The 20,375-nt window shown below is 34.5% G+C and overlaps 1 protein-coding gene across 2 annotated transcripts in view; it reads left to right on the top strand.

The window, feature by feature from the left end:
- The window catches only part of LOC123707881, a 53,869-nt gene that overhangs the window by 25,828 nt on the left and 7,666 nt on the right, over window positions 1–20,375 (top strand). For both annotated transcript variants that reach the window (XM_045658218.1, XM_045658219.1), the window contains exon 2: window positions 528–782. In XM_045658218.1, coding sequence (XP_045514174.1) covers window positions 663–782 — 120 coding nt within the window. In that variant the 5' untranslated portion in view covers window positions 528–662. The remainder of the gene's footprint in view (window positions 1–527; window positions 783–20,375) is intronic.

Below are 20,375 nucleotides of genomic sequence, written 5' to 3'. Positions count from 1 at the left end.
ATTTACCATTAATTACCAGAGGGCTCGCGAGTGCATGCCTTTTAAGAATTTTCACACTCTTGAAGGACGCTAAGTCGAATTGGTTCGGAAATACTTCAGTGGAAAGCTGGTTCCACATAGAGGTGGTGCGCGACAACTGCTTTAAAAACGCTTAGTGGAACAAACGATACGACGATATTATCCTATTCATCTAAATCTTGATCCAACTAATTGAAGTCTTGCAACTTATGGTATAAATATAATCACAATCATTTCGATCTAAACTTAATGGATTTGAACGGCATATCTGAACATTGATGGCGTTATCTTAATTGATATATCACTGACGCGTTTCAAAATACTTCACACCTTTCATTCGATAAGTGAAATGAAATCTCGTGTTGACCGTATCCAAAATAAGGGTAAAGAAAGTTCAGAGATAAATTAGCCACTTATCAATGATGCCAGTTCACATTTGCTTCGTTGATATTTGGAATCATCAAAATTATTAAGGGTATCGTCAAATAACAAAACAATATTTGTTACAGGATTACGGCGTACGAGTTTCTGAGTACTGCTGTCACTTACGCAGTGTCCACCCGGAAGTTGGAGTCAGTCACGTGTGTGATGTGCTGGCAACACCACGCAGTACTGAACATAGATGTCACCTGATTACTGGGAGGATGAAGTTTTCAACTGGGTCGAGTTCCAGCAGCCTCGCCAGCGATTCGCTGTCGAGGAAATCAACGCTTTGCATCTATACTGATCTGGATGCGCTTGCGCACCCACCGCCTATGGAGAGGGTAAGAATATGTTATAAAAATTTTCAAACGTGTGAAGGGTTAGACTAGCTTTGTCTATGGGCGGATGGGGTTGGGCGAGAAGTTGACATCAGGTGAGACTTTTGCTTGCTTTCCCCTACTTCTTGATGCGTGTGACCTATTGTAGAGGTAGTGTCAAGTTTTGTGGGGTCTTCAAGATATATAATTTAATATGTCATCTTACTTCCGACAAATTATTCACATATCAAAAAGAATGTTTACTTTTAATTATAATAAGTACTCGGATATCCTGTTAAAGGAGGTCAAATTACATAAGTTGTATACGCGCTAACATTTAGTAATAAATTCATAGAAACTGTAGTACTGAGACTGATTTTAGCGAAAAGGCAATATATTTCGTCCCATACTGAAAATCGATTTTGTTAATCAAGTTTGGTTTATCAGATTTCATCGCAATACGCTTTGAAGATAATTAATGCCTACAAAATAAATAAAAATGTTTTATACTAAACTATATACTTGACAGAAAAAAATATATAACCTAACACACGACCACTAAATTTAACTGTAATCCCATGTGGGATTGTAGTTAAATTTACAGCCGGCCTAACACTAATGACATACAGCCTACGACGGTGACGTGACATATTTTCCTTTTTATGTAAGTGACATGTATGTTTTTACGAGAATATACTCTTTAAATCTTATATCTTAAAATGCTATATTGTATTAAATAAATAAAATAATAATAAAAGAAGCAGTCGTTGCTACTATTGAAAACGATTAGCAAATTTGAACTGTACAATATGTACGACTCGTAATAGCTACGACCGAATTGATATACACAGAATCCCTATTTTAGTTTTAAATTGAAGGACTCTTTATTACCAAATCAATTCATGATAATAAAAACGACTAAGTCCGTTTAAAAAGTACGATGCTTCCAGTTTCTTCACACTTTATTATAGAAATTAAACTAGTTCACAAGAACAGAGTGTCCCTCCTCTTAATAGGGACTGTGTATGTAAGTAGTGTTGGACACTACATCTTAAATATCCTTTTTCGTAAAAAAGGTTAAGTTAGGCTAGATCGTAATGTTAAATTGTGTTTGCAGAGACTCTAAGTAATCCTTAAAAGACATTTTTGAACAAATATAATGTCAGCCTCAAATAAATGCCACCTCCGGGTTAAAGAGAAAGCATGTCAACTGGTCTCCAGTTGGTACATTGCAAGATTAATTTATTATATCGTCTATATAAAGGCATCGTATCTCAAAAACCACGGGTATAGGAAGGAATGATATAGGAATGGCCTTTGCGATACGCTGCAACAATTAAATTAAATTATAAGGTTTTCTTCAAGTTACTTAACAAAGAGCTACTTACACCAAAAAAACTAATAAGGGGTTTAACCTTGGTAAATGGCTACATCAGTTCAGTTCAAATTTCATTTTCAAACATTACAACAGTGAGAAAACATACATATATACATAATATTACATTTTATATTTGGTGCTAAACAATTACATTTGGTTGGATAAAAAATACCTTTCCAATCCAATTTTCGGGTGTTATTTTGGGGTTTGAGGGTAGACATGGCGCGGAACAATATTTCTCCCGATAAAAATTCAAACCTGTACAAGTTAGGTTATATTATCACCTAGTAAAAAAACTAATCTCTATAAAGCAGTTTTTACTCGCGTAAATATATGTGCAAATAATTATGAATGAACACGTATTTGCAAACAATTTGCTGAGTCGCAAATATTATACAAGCATGTTTGTATTACGTTGTTCAATTCACAGTTTTCATTTCTTTTGTCAATATTATTGTATTTGCATTTGAATCTCGGTGACCTCTATGTGTTATACCTTTGATCAGCTGAGTTGGAGTCATATCATTTGTGTACACAAAGATTTTGCCGACGCTTGCAAATTATTAAGTTATATATGTCCATGTCTTATATTCTATCCTGTTCAATCCTAAAACTCCTTCCCATCTCAAAAACGATTTCAATTTTTTGGGAGCCCATAGCTATAGCTTACGCTCTTTCGAAAACTATATCCTTGATATCCTTTTTCCTTTCTTGGCGAATCCTATAAGGTCTCCGCAGAGAAGTTATGGAATTCTCTTACCGCCCCTATTCGCTTAGGTCCTTCATCACCTGCCCACATCGTATCCCTAACTATCGTACTAACTGATGTTAGGTTGATCTAAAATGATCGTGATTCATGTATACTTTTTCATGTGTCCTTTTCTAGTTTAGTGTTTTGTTCCTGAATAACTATATGTATTAAATAAAAGTGCCAAAATTAGAAATAAGATTTTTTTTTAATCTCGCAGTGGTTGCCAGTAAGAGATCGCTGGAAATAACCGCCGATAACGCCAGTTGCCCTCTTTTTCATTTAGTTATGTCGATTGTACACCGTACAACTTTATTTCTTGGCATCAACATGGATTCAAAACTTCACTGATCCCCTCATATTAACGGATTGGCGAAAAGACTTCTGCGGCTTACGCGGTTAAAAAGATTCGCTCACTAACTGATGTCGATACAGCTAGACTTGTTTATTTTAGTTACTTTCACAGCTTAATGACTTATGGCTTATTATTATGGGGTCATGCTGCTGATGTCGAAACTATTTTCATCCTGCAGAAGAGGGCTATTCGTGCAATCTATAATTTAAAATGTAGGGAATCTCTGAGAGATAAATTCAAGGAAATTAACATACTTACCTTTCCCTCGCTATATATTTATGAAAATATTATGTATGTATACAAAAATAGTAATAAGTTTACTAGAAAAGAACATACGCACAATGTTAATACTCGGAACAAACGCCGGCTGCAATTTCCGCGTACTAGACTATCTAAAGTTAGTAATTCTTTTTTGGGAAAAGGGATACTCTTCTTTAATAACATCCCCTTATGTAAAAAGGCTTACTATGAAGTTAATGATTATCTAGTTTATAAAAGGGCCTGGGACTAGTGCTGGTCAGGCTACTTCTAATTCATTTGCGATATTTGTTTGAAAATAAGTGTTGTTTGATGATTTGCTATTTTAAAAGAGTACCGAGAGTTTTTTACGCCAGGTTATTCTCTCGGCCTACATCCTCTGTCTTCTTTGCCGATAAGTAAAGATGTCTACTGATTCAAATTTTATGACGTGAAATAAGTGATACCTGTATCTTATATTCCATAATAAACATATTTTATTTTGTATTATATTTCTGTTTGCAACGAAACGTTATAAATAATAAATAGATTTGTAATACAAGTGCTCTTTAATTCAAGGCTTAGGTGTTAGACAATTCTTTTAAATTGCTATAGATAATCTCAAGCAAATCAAGGTCTATTTAATCAAAGTTGCTTCTTAATAATGGCCCGATAATTCATCTTCACTTAAAAGTACCAATTATATATTTGTGGTTATATATATATATATATATATATATATAAATCCATATTCAGTTGCTTTAACTGGCCTTAGAAAGGTTAGAGGTTCAACCCATTGGGGTTAAAAAAATAGCTGCTAAATACCGCGCCAACACCAGGCCAGGCCAGAGGGTTTGCAAGGTAGTTGACTTTAAAACCCGGCAACGCTCTACTTGAAAGCAGTCGTGTCTGTCAATATAGGGGCGGACCACAGCATGAAGTGTCTTAAAACGCCAGACGCCAAGCTGGAAAAGATTGTAAATTCAATCCCGGGTTACAGTTCGTTACAATATGACAATCACATCTCTGACAATCGCCCCTTGTTAGCGATACGTGATTCGGCATCATTCCGACACATCAAGGCTATTGTCTCAACTATTGTACGTGACGAATACGGGATGTTTTGTACTTTCACGACGATGTGTACACATATCATTCATTGATCTTTAATATGCAAATTCAACTCATTGTCTAAGAGAAATTATTACATTACGCCCACTTAACATTCTTTAAGATTGTTTTTTAGAAAATGTGTCTTTGATTTTAAACTGGAACTACGAATCAAAACCTCAAAAATACCTAAAAGTTGTCCAAGTTACAGATGGACTCGGACACTAGAATATCTTCTCTTTTGGTGCCTCTCCATGACTAAAGTTTGGCCCTTAGTCTCGTGAAGCGGGTCTTGTTCTGTGACAGATGCAGTAACTTTATATATATCATCCAATTATTTTTCATAAATCCGGCTTCGGTCATTCAGAAATTTCGATTGCACAGTGCTTAGTCGGTCACTTTTACAAGATATTGGAATTCGGATATAGCGTGATACTTTTGATGAAAGTGTATTTTTGAAATGAGAAATCACCGGTAACGGAAACGAGATGGCAATGGAATCAATCAAATTAGTTTTTATAATTTATTAGCGAAATTGTGTCGTATACGTAAACTTTGAAAGAAAAGAACTCCTTTACGTACATTCGAAAGTTAAAATTAGCCTCTGTAATGCAAAGTAATTAAAAGTGGAATTTTAATTACTTTATTTAGTAATTAACACTTTTCGATATTTTTGTAATCATTCCAAAGACCTGAATGAAAATTAAAATGTTTTTAACTTCGTTTTGTCATGCCTATAATGATACCTTACGATTTTTTTACTTACTGTGTGGGAGGTTTTGTGGGACTCGCGATTATGCATGTCCACTAGAATCCCAAGGCGCCACCAACAAAAACCTTGCGGTAAAAGCTTATACGCTTCCCGACATGGGATGCGGCGGTTGCGTCTGCCTATCGACGCCCATTGTTAGTTTGTGAAGATATTTGACACGGCAAGTATCCTTTAAAGACCGAGCCATTCGCTTTTACTAATAGCTAGGGGAAATCGGGTCAAATACTTGCAGGGATGGATCACCATCCTTTCTTTTGAACGCATGAATCCCTGCATCCCTACTTGGGCACTTTTGAGGCGAGGATTTCATTACTTGACTGAGAGTCCTTCAAGAAAATAGCGCACCAATTCTTAAAAGCTGTTGGCTTCGGAACCCTTTGGTATTAAGTATTCATGGAAATCACCTAACATCAGACGAGCCTCTTCCTGCGAGATTGTTCTCGCACCTGTTCTAAAAAAAAATCGACCAGTACAATTTTATCTACATAGCTAATCCGCTCAATAATATTTTTAGATTAATCCGATCAATGATCTTATTTCGGACCTTGTAAAAAACCGATAAGACGACAACCTACACGAAATAGCTTTTTAATTGGAGTTTTCTACCATCTCTTTCACTTTTCCAAATAAAATTATGTTATCTACACGATATAATTTGAATGACATCATTAAAATCATAACATTTATTTGCGAAGGATCAGAGTTCTTAAAATACATTTCTGAAATGGTTCTACAATCATTATCACTCTCACCTTTAAGAATTTTACATGATTTTTTCTACTACGCATTCCTTCATCAACAGCCGTTCTTCTTGCTTATCAGAGTATAACATGGTTCTACAAACCAGTTACGTTTAACATATAATACTCTCTGATTCACAACATATAAAATGGATAGGCAATGACAGAGCGGTATTGGCCTCGTGGCTTTGACGTGCGACTATCATCCCTGAGGCCGTAGGGTCCATCCCCGTGGTTACCAATGGACTTTCTTCTGTGCATTTAATATTCGCTCGAACAGTGAAGGAAAACATCATGAGGAAACCGGCTTGCCTCATACGCAAAAAGTTGGCCTATTAGATGGCTAAATGATCATGTAACAGATACAGAAATCTGAGGGCCAGACGAAAAAAAGTTGTAGCGCCACTTATTTATGTTTAGTCATTGGTTTGATGGAGACAAAATAAACAAAGAAAGTATATCTAACATGCTAAGAATTAACTTTTATAAGAGACAAGCCAATTAACTCATGCGTACTCAAAGGCCGGCAGCGCACCCAGTAATAGGTTGGTTGCCTTTTTTGGGTGTTTAACATTAAAATAACAACAAATTATTAAAAATCGGTAAAAATCTATTTTTATCATTATCAATGTTATCTGTCCTTCATGTTTGTTTCACCTTCAAATGTTCTAGATTATATTTATAGCAAATCTAGATTTTTTAAAACGTATTTAGTTATTTTATAGACCGCTTTTATACGTTTTTTTATAACTTTTACATGCATTGCTTCCAAAGAAAATGAATAATAAACATACATTCTGTATGATCTGTATTTGTGACCAAGATTATAAATACGTTTTGTTAAACAGATTAATCTATCTACGAAGAACAATTGTGTAACGAATAAGTATTATAGCCTGAACGACCTCATTTACAAAATATCGTTTAAATTTTGCCATTATTAATTCAAGGCGATTTGATGATTAGCTTAATGAGACCGTCGCGTGATCGTCCTTGATATGCGCGTGCGCGAATGCACGATTCTTTTCTAAACAGTTACATCATCTGTAATTCTTCGACTCCTCAAAAGTCTGACCGTTTTTAATGTCATTTTTTATTTATATATATTGTTCATCCAAAAAAAATTGTATATAAGCAATTAGTATTTATACATTTAAAAGAGCTTGCCAACGCTCGGCACACTGATATATGGCTACAAGAAAAATAAAATGGAGTTTTTAATGTGGCAAATGACGACGAGTATAGACAAACATAACATACACGAACGGATAATAAAAAAATTAAACATAAAAACTAAACGAAAATCGATTTCAAAGAGTGAGGTTACAAGTATTTTGTTTTACAAGATGCATGTAAGCATACTATAAGCGAAAAGGTCAACAATATTCTTGTTAGCATTATCAAAGCTTTCATCTAAGTGATCTCTATGATCTTTACAAGCTTTCATATCAACTAGCGCATGTCCATGACATCGCTTATACGAAAATAAAGGAACAAATGTACTTTGTATATGCTATTTAGCGATTTTTTCATAAAGCCCAAGAAAGACTTAAAATGACCATATTAAGTTAATTTTTTGCAGCAATGTCTTCCACACGAGGACCGTTAGCTGAACCAAATAGTAATTAAAGTTCAAAATTCGATATCTTGGTTAAATTACAAATACAAACAAGTAATATAAATTAGTAGTGATGAAGCGGGCAGTATTATCGCTAAAAAGCGATCCAGCGAACCCTAGTAAGGAAAATAACAAAGCTCGAAGAGTTATCTAAAACAACAAAAATTAAATGATAAGTAACACTAATTCTAAAATAAAATAATAAATATTTAGACGGCATTATTTAGATTATACCTCAATTACACTGACACAGCATTCGTGGACCTGTAGTAGTCCTAGTCCAGTATGTGGAAAGAGTATATATGTTTTAAATTACGCGTGGCATATATTATTTCGCAGAACCGCCACGTCGCGCTTGTCTTATTTATATATTTACTTACAAAAGACTGCCAACGCTCGGCACACTAATACATAGCTATGTATAATAAGTGCCTAGTTAAGAAATAAAAAATACAAGATTTAATGTGATAACAAACAGAAGAGATAAAAAATATAGAAACTAAAGAGAAATTGATTTCAAAATGAGGGTAGCAACTATAGATATCCAGCTAGCTCGTTGATCAGGATGCTCAATCCGGATATCTGTGAGTTTTAGCTAAAACGCGTTTTTCTGAAAGGAGAGACTAATCCTGGTCTTTCTATACAGACTCTAACACTAGAACGAAATACAATTATTTATCCACAGTTATCGACATTCAGCGAAGTCTCTGCCCTTTGCACTAACGTTTAGCCCCTATACAATAGTCGAAGCAATTAGTTCCACATGTGGGTAGGAAAATATCTTTGTAAAGGACATTCACCTTGCCATTTGTTTAGATATACAAATAGATACGATGACACAACCTTCAAATGTTATATAAAGAAATCGATTGCAAATGAACTTTAGTATGGACAATTATAAAACCAATTTTATGGAATAGACTTGCAGTCTGTTAGTAAGAAAAGAACATTGTCAAGAGAAATATGGTCAGTTTTACTGCAAGTGGATAACATACTTCTTCTTTTAGTGCCTCTCCATTACTGGAGGTTGGCCGTCAGTTGAAGCTTGCCTTGTCCTGGGCCAGATGCAGCAACTCTTACGCAGTCGCAATACCTGTCCACTCCCTAACGCTGTGAATCCATGTTTTCTTCCATCTACCAAAACGTAGAGTACACGACAATTTTACCCATCATAATTAATGGGCCATTTGCCCAGATACGCAACATTCCGTTGTTTAATGTTCTGCGTAGGTTTTTTGACATTCCAACTCGTTTAAGAGGTTAACATTTAGGACCTTCGGGGTCCAACTTATGCTCACATTTAAATACAGTCGACTCCCGATAATTTTATTTTTTTCCGATTCTCTCTCTCTGGTTATTTGAAGTTGAAGGAATAGTATCTTGCTTTCATCTTGCTCGCCAACATGCGATAATTGGAAGTCCGGGCTTCCATGCTCTCTATCAAGTGTTTATCATGTACAGACCTGTCAATTTGTTTTTGTTTATAATTCTTTGAATAATGATAGCCAAGCGCCTGTGCACTTGTACACAACGGCCCTACAGTCTCTAGTCCAAAGGGAACAAAATTAATTACATCGTTATTGTAGCACGTGTTCACGTTGTGTGGACAGCGTAAGGTTTCTTTAGGAAGCACTACTTAGCCGATCCTATTACACATGAAAAAGAATACTCTAACACTTCTAGACGTATGTGTAAAAGGGTAGACAATGTCTATCAAATATTGATTCAATTTTGTTTGGTTTTTTGTAAAATATAACTTTGTCATGATGACTACATGAAAGAGTCTTGCGGTTTTATAACGGCTGTGATTTCTGGTCGTAGTGCAATTTTTTTTTTGTTAATTTCTTCTCAATTTAATGGCCTTACGCTGGTAAAGTTTATCCATGTCATGGTTAAAATCCCAATATATCGGATATAATATCAGAATTTTCGTTGGTTCGTAATAAATTACGTAATATATATAGGTATGTAAACATATTTAGCTAATTATCGTTTAATCGAAATATTATGAAATATTTAATCTCTATATTTGTACTACACAACATTATAACTAATCGATTTCTATACCACAAAGTTCCTAATTATTAAAATTTAATGAGATGTTAAATACTTTATCAAAGTCACTTACGCATTATTAAAGGAAGGATATGTATGTGTGAGTATGCTATACTCATTCGTATATGTTTACATATGTCATCATCATAAAGCCTTCGAAATGTGTATTTTGTAGATTTTAAGTATACAGCTTTTGTGAGCTTTCCGTAAATACTCCATTTTCTTGTTTCGTTTGCTTCGGAAAGGGTTGCGATGTAATTTTATGTAAACAAAAGTTAAAGCTTTTTATATTATTTTATAATATTTAAGTTGTAATTATTTCAAAGTTTAAAATAAACAATTTGGCGCTTGATTGGAACCCGAAAGGAAAGCGGAAGCGTGGCCGTCCCAAGAAAACCTGGCGTCGTACAGTTGCGGATGAGGCGAAGAGAGTAGGAAAGCTTGGAGCGAGGTGAAATACGAGGCTCAAGACCGAACCCGATGTAGACAGGGTTATAGGAAATTAAGTCAAGTTAAAATAAACAAATGTGATCGCCGCGTTCACGTTATGTATAGGATCTTAAGGATGGGAATGGTACAGAAGCTTCTTCTCTTAGGGCCTCTCCATTTTTATAACATTATTTTCCGAGATTCGAACTGCGAGACAAACTACGGTTAACAATAGGTTAGGTGAAGCGTGAACTTCGTGCAATCTCCTTTAGGCCACGGCGTCTGAACATATGCAAATGACGTGGTGAAACACCACGTACGGAAAGTATTGCTAAACTGTTGTTTGCTTGGATACTGCATCGCTTCCAGATCAGCTGGTCACGCACTAAATGATTCACTTCGATTATCCGTGTAACATCTGATTTCATAAGACATCGGCCTTTGTGTATATATATATGTATGAGATTGGCATTTGTATTTTAAATATGGAAATAGATATAGACTATGTTACTCGGAGTACAAAATAATGAACATTTTTTATGCGTTATAAATTTTTTTACTGAAATTTGTCATCATATGAACTTAACTTGATAAATATAGAATAAATTAATAATTTCTGAACCAATTCGACTCGGGTCCTTCAAGAAAGAGCGTACCCATTCTTAAAAGGCTGGCTACGCACTCGCGAAACATCTGTTATTGAGTGTCATTCCTTGGGCGGCGCGGCGGTATCTCTTAACATCAGATGAGCATTCTACCCGTTCTGTTCTATATAAAAAAACTATATTCTACATCTACCTAACACACAATCATAACATTAATCAAATAGATATATAGTATAAGATAAAGATATATAGAATTAAAAAAATAGTACTGAAATTGCCTGCAAAGAGGTTTATACACAAAATTTCGATGAATTTTCCGATAGCGTTTACTACTTAAACTCGTCCCCTACTGGGCTTCTATACGCTCTCAAGGTTTTTCTTCCTTAAAGCCAACCACTTGCCACTTCCAACTACTTGTCTGTAAATAACTATCATATTACAAATATCTAATTAACAAAGATTTTATCATTATTCGCAACGCCAACACTTTTGCTAATTACTTATTGATATTATTGCATATAATTAAATTTCTCGTGAAAGTCATCTGTCATCGTACGTCGATGAACAGTTTCTGATTCAATGACTTTACTAGGAACCAGTCGTGCATGGATTAATATATTCCTGCAAAAACTTTGTATGCATAATTTATATTAAAATTAAAAACAGTGCGATTTTACTGGTCCCCTCCTCTGTATTCATTTTTATAGGTATAAAAATAATAGGAGGCAAACGGGCAGGAGGCTCACCTGATGTTAAGTGATACCGCCACTCATGGAGATTCACATTGCCAGAAGGCTCGCCAGTGCGTTTCCGGCTTTTTAAGAATTGGTATCTTTTCTTGAAGAGCCTTAGTCGAATTGGTTCGAAAATACTTCAGAGCAGTGTGAGTCTCAAATCTGGTCGTAAGTTAGATCCTCGATGCCCCAATGGAGTTTCTTTCTATGTGTGCATTTAACATTCACTTGAACGATGAAGAAAAATATTGTAAGGAAACCGGCTTGCCTTAGATCCAAAAAGTCGTGTGTTTCAGCCATGGGCTGATCTTCTTGCCTATTGGATTGACAAATGATGAAACAGATTCAGAAATCTGAGGACCAGACCTAAAGAGGTTCCAACGCCACTGATTTATTTCTTTAATTCTCAGATTATTTATAATTCGTATATTGTAAATATATGTATATAAAAAGTCTACAAGCTATTTATGACCAGAGAGCTTAAAAAAACTAAAATTTTAATATATAAAGCAGCTATGTTTAAACATTTATGTATTTGCACAAAGAACTCGAGAACGGCTGGACCTATTATATATTTTTAAATATATAATAACGAGCCCAAAAAAAGGTATCGCAACCCATGGACACCTCTTTTTAGTGGGTGTTTTGCCGACCTTTGAGGGAGGAATATACATTGTAGTATTTGTAATATAATTTATAAAGTAGTAAACATAATACTTTAATTAATTGACCTTTAGGTGGAACTAATTTCGCCAGATCAGTTTCAAATTATAAACCCGCTTTTCACGAGAAATTAAATTTAAGTATATTGCTTTTTAGTATCTCTCTTTCCCTGTGGCCTTCCTGTGCACACTTACGGAACGAGATTTTTACAATAGCCATCGCAGAAATCGTATGCAAATTCAAGAACTTTCCAATATGCATGTAAAAATTAAACAAATGTATTTTGTTAACCTCGTTGCATACGTAATGAGATATTCTAAGACAATGAAATCATTGGAACATACATGGAACATGGTGGTTAAAAAAATGATAATTGGTATGGTGAGGGCGGGGCTGGAATGTTTCTAGAACACCGAAGAATGTACTTTAAAAAAAAGGACAGTTCAAAATCTCACATAACCGACGAGCTTTTATAGGTATTATGAGAGTGGAAAAAATGAGAGTATGTAAGAAGTGTAGCAAGAAGAGTCCTGTAGTCTCTGCTTACCTTTGGGAACAAACTTTGTCTAAGCTTTCCTTTTATTTTTCTTCTATTCTATTTTATTCAAGAGTAGTGTTGGCCTTGTGGCTTCATCGTGCGGCTCTCTTCCCTGAGAGGTTCGATCCCAGGTTGTGCTTCACTTGTATACTGAAGGAAAACATCATGAGGAAACCGGCTTGCATGGGACCCAAAAAGTCGACAATTTGTGTCAGGCACAGAAGGCTGATCACCTACGAGCCTATAAACCTGGTGCTTTTCTCGCTCAACAAATAAGTATTGCAATGCTGCCAGCAATAAAGGTACACTGCCACAGGAACCGAACTTTTTTTAATTAATTTTACCTACTATATTGTAAACTTTTGTCTTGCCTAATAGATTGACTAATAGTCATGAAATAGATACAGGAATCTCTAGCTCAGATCTAAAAAGGTTGAAACAAAGATTTTGAAATAAAGAAGATTCTAGAACCAAACATTAATATTTTATTAGCCTTGTCTATTTCGCTTTTGTTGAAGAATAAATGTACAGTGTACATAGTTAGTAACAAATGGGACACGTGATAATCGTTTAGAAAGGAGAAAAGGAATTAAGATTAACGACGCGTGTGACAGTGATACCTTGTTTGTCCGTCTTTAGTCTTTACATATATGTGTATGTATTCAAGGACATAGACGATAATGTTTTAAGAAAATATATACCTTTCGATTGTATCTGTATGGTGAATTTAATATCGATCTAGGTAACTTAAGACTAATACAGTAAGTTATATTTCTGTAGTATGAAATTTATGTTTTGTCAAGTCCATAATTAGTTTTGCGTACCTAGTTTAAAAAAACGGTTTTACGGGAATACTCCGACAACGCGATTTCTTATAACGCGTTATAGGGAAGATGTACTGTCATTTAAAATTAACCTAATTTACTAAAAGGATATTTAACATAAGAAAGTGTCTAATAATACACAGTCTCTATTAAGGAGAAGACACTCTGTGACTGTATATATTAAGTATGGTGAAATATTTAAGTACCTTAAAAACAATGCACTGGTGCTGAACCTGATTTAAAAAGAAAACTTGAGTATTTCGGGCACGTTCCACATAAGACTAAAAAGTACTAGCTCCTTCAACTAAACATAAACGTCAAAGTGGCTGGTAGAATGAGGAAACCTGGCCGTAGACGCACGTCTTGGTTTAAAAACAATGGTTTGGTCAAAGCACCAAGTCGTGAAGCCATGATGATCGCCAACCTACGCAAGGAGATTGCTGTATAAAAAGAAAGAGAACAATTCACAGCTAACATAACCCTTCATATAAAACTCGTATTTTCTTCTGATTAATGAAAAGCCAAAATAAACTGACAACAGTTGCGTGTTGACATGCACATCGTTACGTAAATCAAGATCTTGGCTAACGGTTTTTCCTTTATTGTACAATCTGTATTTGTAACAATTATTTAATTATAAGGTATTTTACTGTTAAACAAATGTATTTTTAACAGTAGACAGCGATTAAATTTACGAATAAAATGTTTGTTGTCTTGTTACAGTACCATAATTTTAATTTATAAAATATATAAACACACGAAACAAAAAACAAACTTAAGAATATAATTTTAAAAAAGTTACATATTAAAAAGTTAACTAATTATTGTAATAGAACTTTTCTAAGTTCTATGGACAATGAAAAAGCTCCGATAACGTGTAATTTAAACGTTATACACCAAATCAAAATGCCCTTTTCAGAATGTTAGTCCTAGCTGTAGGAACATGAAGTTACGGTAGATGATGTCGCCTTCTGATGTACCCATCAGGCACATTGCAGCAACCCATTCTTCTTTCTTTATCGGCAAGAAGATAATATGACATATGCCGTCGATTTTGGGCCTTAGACATGACGGTTTCCTGACGATATTCCTTCACCGTTGTATATATTAAGTCCTATATTATCTGTCCCAATAATCCAATATGCCACAGAATTTATATATAAATTATAATAAATATTAAAAAAAAACCTGTGTATTTTTCAAGCCTAACAAAAACCTCCATATTAACTATTTATAATATTCATTTTTTTTAATACAAAAGTGTTTTTATTTTCCTATACGGTAGACGAGAACTTACGCGTAACGCTTCGTTGCACGCGCGTGCCTAACCTTTAGTTTTTGCTGAAACGGCTGTTAAAATACCAGCAGTTAACGGTTATCGAATTTCGTAATGGCATCAAACATGGTTATTTATATACAACTACTTGCCATCTGATTTTATAATACTTAGTGAGCATGGCATCCTTGTTTCCTCCTGCATGTTTGTGTGAGGTTGACAGTAGTCTGTAGTCCAACGCAAAAAAAATTAGAACTGGTTGGGATATTTGTTGAATATTTTTGTATATTGAGTATGATATTGCTACCAACAGATTTTAGAATACCAAGACTCTAGTGAGTACGGCATGTTTGTACAAGGGCTGCCCAAGTTCTACTTGGTCTAAAAAAATAATTTCTGGGACGGGATGGTTTGATAAGAATATAATTATTGAATATGTGTAGCAAAGTATTTTATTTTATTTGTTGTTTATGAGTCTTATATATATGTCTAAAATAGTATATTGTATTTATTGTATATAAATTCATTGCCCCTCTCTGAGGTATGTACATTGAATTCTGTGTGAACAACATCCACGATCCAACGCTCGAACACTTGTTCAAGGGAAAACATTGTTAAGCAATCACAACATCGTAAGGTAAATTTGCAGCGTAGAGACACTTTACAATTAATTAGCCCAATCCATTTGTCGTATACTCCTTTCACAAGGAATAATAACATTTCTTACATGACCATAGAATATTGAGATTTAACAAATGAAATACATAAACTCCGACGTTTAAGGTTACAACACAATCGCATTACAATGAGCAGTATATCATTTTAAAGAAAGCTGCCTTTTATCAGAAATTGTCGCAGCGGGGAATATTGCCTTCTTTACGGAGATTGATGTTACCTTTTACGTAATGATCTTTTCGAACATTTATTGCATTAAACTCCCTTATAACGCATTCTCATATTACGCAATTTCAGACCCTCGTACAACGCGGGGATTTCACACGTTATATTTTTGTATTGTGACATTTATAATGATTTGTATGCAATTATTTCGTTAACGAGAAAAGTTAATCGTGAATCATTTGTAAATAATTACAGGAGCTTTATGCGAGAATACTCCTACAACGCGTTTCCTATAACCCGGCTATCTACCGTGTTATAGTAGGGTTTACTGTATTTAGTTAACATATTTGGTCATGAAATGAGTTAGACAAATATGGTTATTTCTAAATCTGGAATTGTTAAGGTAAAACGCTTTTTGTATGGCAATAAAGATTTTAATTTTTCAATAATTTACCAAGAACTTCCTATTAGAGCTTTTAAAAGTCGACTTAATAGTATTTTTGTATTATGATAAACATTATTAGGTCAAATTCATTGTACACAATGTATATAATATATAATAATTGACTATGATGATTAATCATGTTATATGTAATCTAAAATTCTACCTCTTAAGATTAAGACAAATTTTCACGCCTTTATTAGTGACAGTATATGCGATTTTTTTTTAATTATAAATAAGACGTTCGCCTCACGACGTAAGAACTGTTTATATGACTTTATTCGTCTTTTAATTGACCTCCAATTGACATTGTTTGCGTTAAAATAACACAGATTTTTGTGTGATCGTTTTTCCCGGAATTCAAAAGATAAAAGGCGTAGTGCGTGCGTTGTGTCAAATCATTGAAAAAAATAATTGCAAATTTTCGTTAATCTCAATAGAATCAGGCCGATTAATCTACTTTCCACATTCGATACATACGCGAATTATCGAGAAAGTTTTTATTTACGGTTCATTGGGAGCAATTTGATGTTCGATTTTGAATTTCTTTCTTACTTTAAAATACCAGCGACATTGTGTACTTGTAGCAATGATAACAAACAAGCTTTTTGCTTGCAATTTTGATAAAATTCTCTGAACGTCGTGAAATATCGCGAACGTTATAACCTTGAAAACCTTATATTTCTGTATCATGTATGTAGACATTCTAAAACATTATAAAATAAATCAGTGGCCCTACAACCTTTTTAGGTTCGAGCCTCTGATTTCTTTATCTGTTTCATGATCAATTTATGTTATCAGACTCCTGTGCGTGACACACGCCGTCGATATTCGGATCTAAGGCAAATTTCCTCACGATGTTTTCCTACCTATTGGAGCTATGTTAAATGCATAGCGAGTCCATTGGTGTACAGCCTGATCGAACCTACGACCTCAGGGATGAGTCGCACGCTGCAACCACACTGTTCGTGTTACCCTCGAATTACCTATTCGAAACCAATTGAAATTTCTTAAACGATTTCGATATCTGACCTGGATGCTTAATGACACAATAGATGTGTTTTACCGTATTTGGTATTCTTGTTTTGGCCATCATATGTTGCAAACATGTTATTGGCTAAAATATTTAATGTATTGTGCATTTTGTGTATTTTGCCCTTTCCATGCACGCTATGTAAAATTTTCTGGATCTAGCCGCATAATCGCTATGACCACGATGACTTAAATACAATACATATGAATACATATCATATAAATATGTATGAGCTCGTCAACGTTCTGAGACTGGGCCTTACTTTCTTCGGCCCACTAACATTTGCCCCCAACAATAGATGGACAGGTTTTTAATACGCAAAAGTTTCAGATTTCAAACTTTGGATTAATTTTATTTAGTATATATATATAAATAAAGGGAATCACAATTACCTTGGTCATATATGAATATATAATCCGCCCCATTCCCATTATAAAACCCTAACTTACCCTTTGCGACACCACGAGTAGTGTTGGCCTAGTAGTTTCATCTCCGGCTGTGCCAATGGACCTCTTGTGTTTGTGATCTACCTATACAAAATTATCACGGTATGTACACCATAGACATAATTAACAATCCATAATAAAAACAAACCTTTAAATTTTAATTATTTCAATTGAAAACGAACGTTTTTTAATTTAACGTTTTGTATAATAAAGTTATAATTTATAACGATCCGTTGCTTATTTAGTACAAAATAATGAAAAGATATCCTTCCATAAGACCAGAAACATATATTTTTACTGTTTGATTTTTTATTTCTATATAAATATACCCCACATACAAAGTAATTAGGATAAAGAACCCCTGTTTTAAATGTAATAGCGGTCGGTAATATGAAGAGAAAACTGGTGACTTTTGGTGACACTTAGCTCGCAATTGTTATTTTATCAAGAGCGTACCAACTCTTATTAGATACTATTTAAGAGTGTCCATTAGCGGTGGTATCACTTAAATTCAGGCGAGCCTTTTGCCAGTTTGGTCCCTCTTATACCAATAATACCATACAAGGAAAATTAAATTATTTTATATCAATCACACATATATTTTAAATAAATTTGAATAATGCCGGCTACTGTGGTGTGTACCTGTTTATGTAACTAATTTGATTTCGTATTTTTTTTGGTTCATACGATCTAAACAGAAACTGTTACGAATTCTAAAAGAAACCTTGAGAATGGAAAGAGCTGCGTGGAAATTTTTCCTCGTGTATCACGATTTATGTAAGAGATATGCTCACGCTATGTTGTACTAAATAAGACATATATTTCATTTATATACGAGTATTTGAGTTAAGTTCGGCGGCGGTTATTGTATGAATAAGTTCAAATATGTACAACAAAAAACTAACTTGACTTATTGAAGAGTTCATAAATCTAAATGACACTTATTTTATTGGACATTATTGGAAACGAGAATCTTAAAATACAATTAATAAGTGTCGTATAAACTAAAGTGTGTCCTTCAAGTGTGCGTATGTTTACATTATAATAAAGTTACATATATATAACCAATGTTAGGTTAGCTAATAACTAATGTTAGTTGCTCAGCGGCGGCGCGGGGGCAAGACGCGAGGAGCGTTTGCCCAACAGCGTCCCGCTGCGCCGTCGCTGAGCCCGTATGCAGTCATATTCGCCTGAGTTCCCTGGGTTGAATGCCTAGTGCAACCCCCGGGGCACTCAATACGGTGGCGGACGTCATTCATTCAGAATGAATGTGTCCGGCATAGCAGGCGATATGGAGGGCTCAGGAGGAAATTTTAGTGGGTCGGGTTTCTCCCCTCTGATTAGCAGAGGGATAAGAGTTAACCATCCCCACAATCCCCGCGATAGCGTCTGCATGCGCTCGCGGGCCTGCAGTTGTGCATTTTTACCTCCTTCATAAAAATAAAAAAAGATAACTCACGCAAATATTTATTTACAATATTCTTAACCAACTAAACAAATTAAAAAGTTTGGTTCCAGGCATTGTAGCATTTCCCCGCTGTATTGTGATACTTATTCGTTGAGCGAGGAAAGCACCAGCTCTAGGATCATTGGTAGTACCGGGCACCTGCTTAAATCTTCTTTATATCCACAGCTGTGCTCTTTATATAATAGATTAAAAATTAAGCGTCTTACTGTATGTACATCTTTATGTATTCTTTAGGTTTGAAAAATATCATATGTTTAATTTATCTAAAACTTACACTTATGAACATCAAAAACATTATAAATTTACAGTTACTGCCACTTCTCAAAACAAGGGTGTAAAACGGATGAGACGACCTGAACTCCTTCAACGCACAATTGCCATTTTATTTTACAATCAATTAATAATAAATAAACAAAATTAATCATAGTCATAAAGAAATTGTCGAACCTCTATCGTTCTAACATATAGCAGTATTTCGTCAATCTTTAATCAGCTGGTAAATGAAAGTACCAAGTTTAATGTTCGATTATAACCTTCCACATGGCCTTACATGACTCCTGAGTCATCGGCGGTCAAGGTTTGAGGACCGGAAGGAACCTTCATACTTGAGATTCTATTAATATTTTGGTCAGATTTTTCTAAAAAAGGAAACCCGGCTTGTGATTGGATCTTATTGATGTATAAATGGCAAAAATGATATTTTTAATAAACAGCAAGGAATTGTTATTGCGGAATTCATTGATTTATAGAAGGGAAATTTCTGGTCATTCATGGTCCTTTAGCTAGCGATTGATAACCGTACAGTCGTAATTTTAAACTATTCCTTATGAATTAGATGACCGTAATATTTTTATTATTTATATTTTAATACCCTAAGAGGCACTCTAGCAGGCAGATCTGTGGCAGAGAAGCAGCAGGGCAGTGTGCATTTCTTTCCTAAACAGAGCGTTTATAAATATCCTCATAAATATTTCCTAATCCTAATCCTAATAAAGAAAATTCTCAGCATCTTCGTTTCAGTAGCTTACCTCATTTTATATATATACGAGCAATGGTGCTGGTTTCAGCTGCTATTGTCATTGTAATTTAATAACATCAAAGTCAAATTAGTTTCGAACTGTTAAGTGCTTTATTTTATTTGCCAATATTAATACATCTATAGATTAACAGACTATTTGATAGAGTAACGTATATAATATTATATGCTGACAAATAGCATTGTAAATAAATGAAAATTTGTTACAAACCTTATTCATGAGAAATCAATAAAGGCGCGAGTTGCAGAAGGGTTATGTGAGACTAGATA

Source organism: Pieris brassicae, chromosome 1 (assembly GCF_905147105.1).
Source record: "Pieris brassicae chromosome 1, ilPieBrab1.1, whole genome shotgun sequence".
Lineage (NCBI taxonomy): Eukaryota > Metazoa > Arthropoda > Insecta > Lepidoptera > Pieridae > Pieris > Pieris brassicae.
The sequence above is the reverse complement of the archived record's forward strand: the minus strand, read 5'-3'. Positions and strand labels throughout refer to the sequence as shown.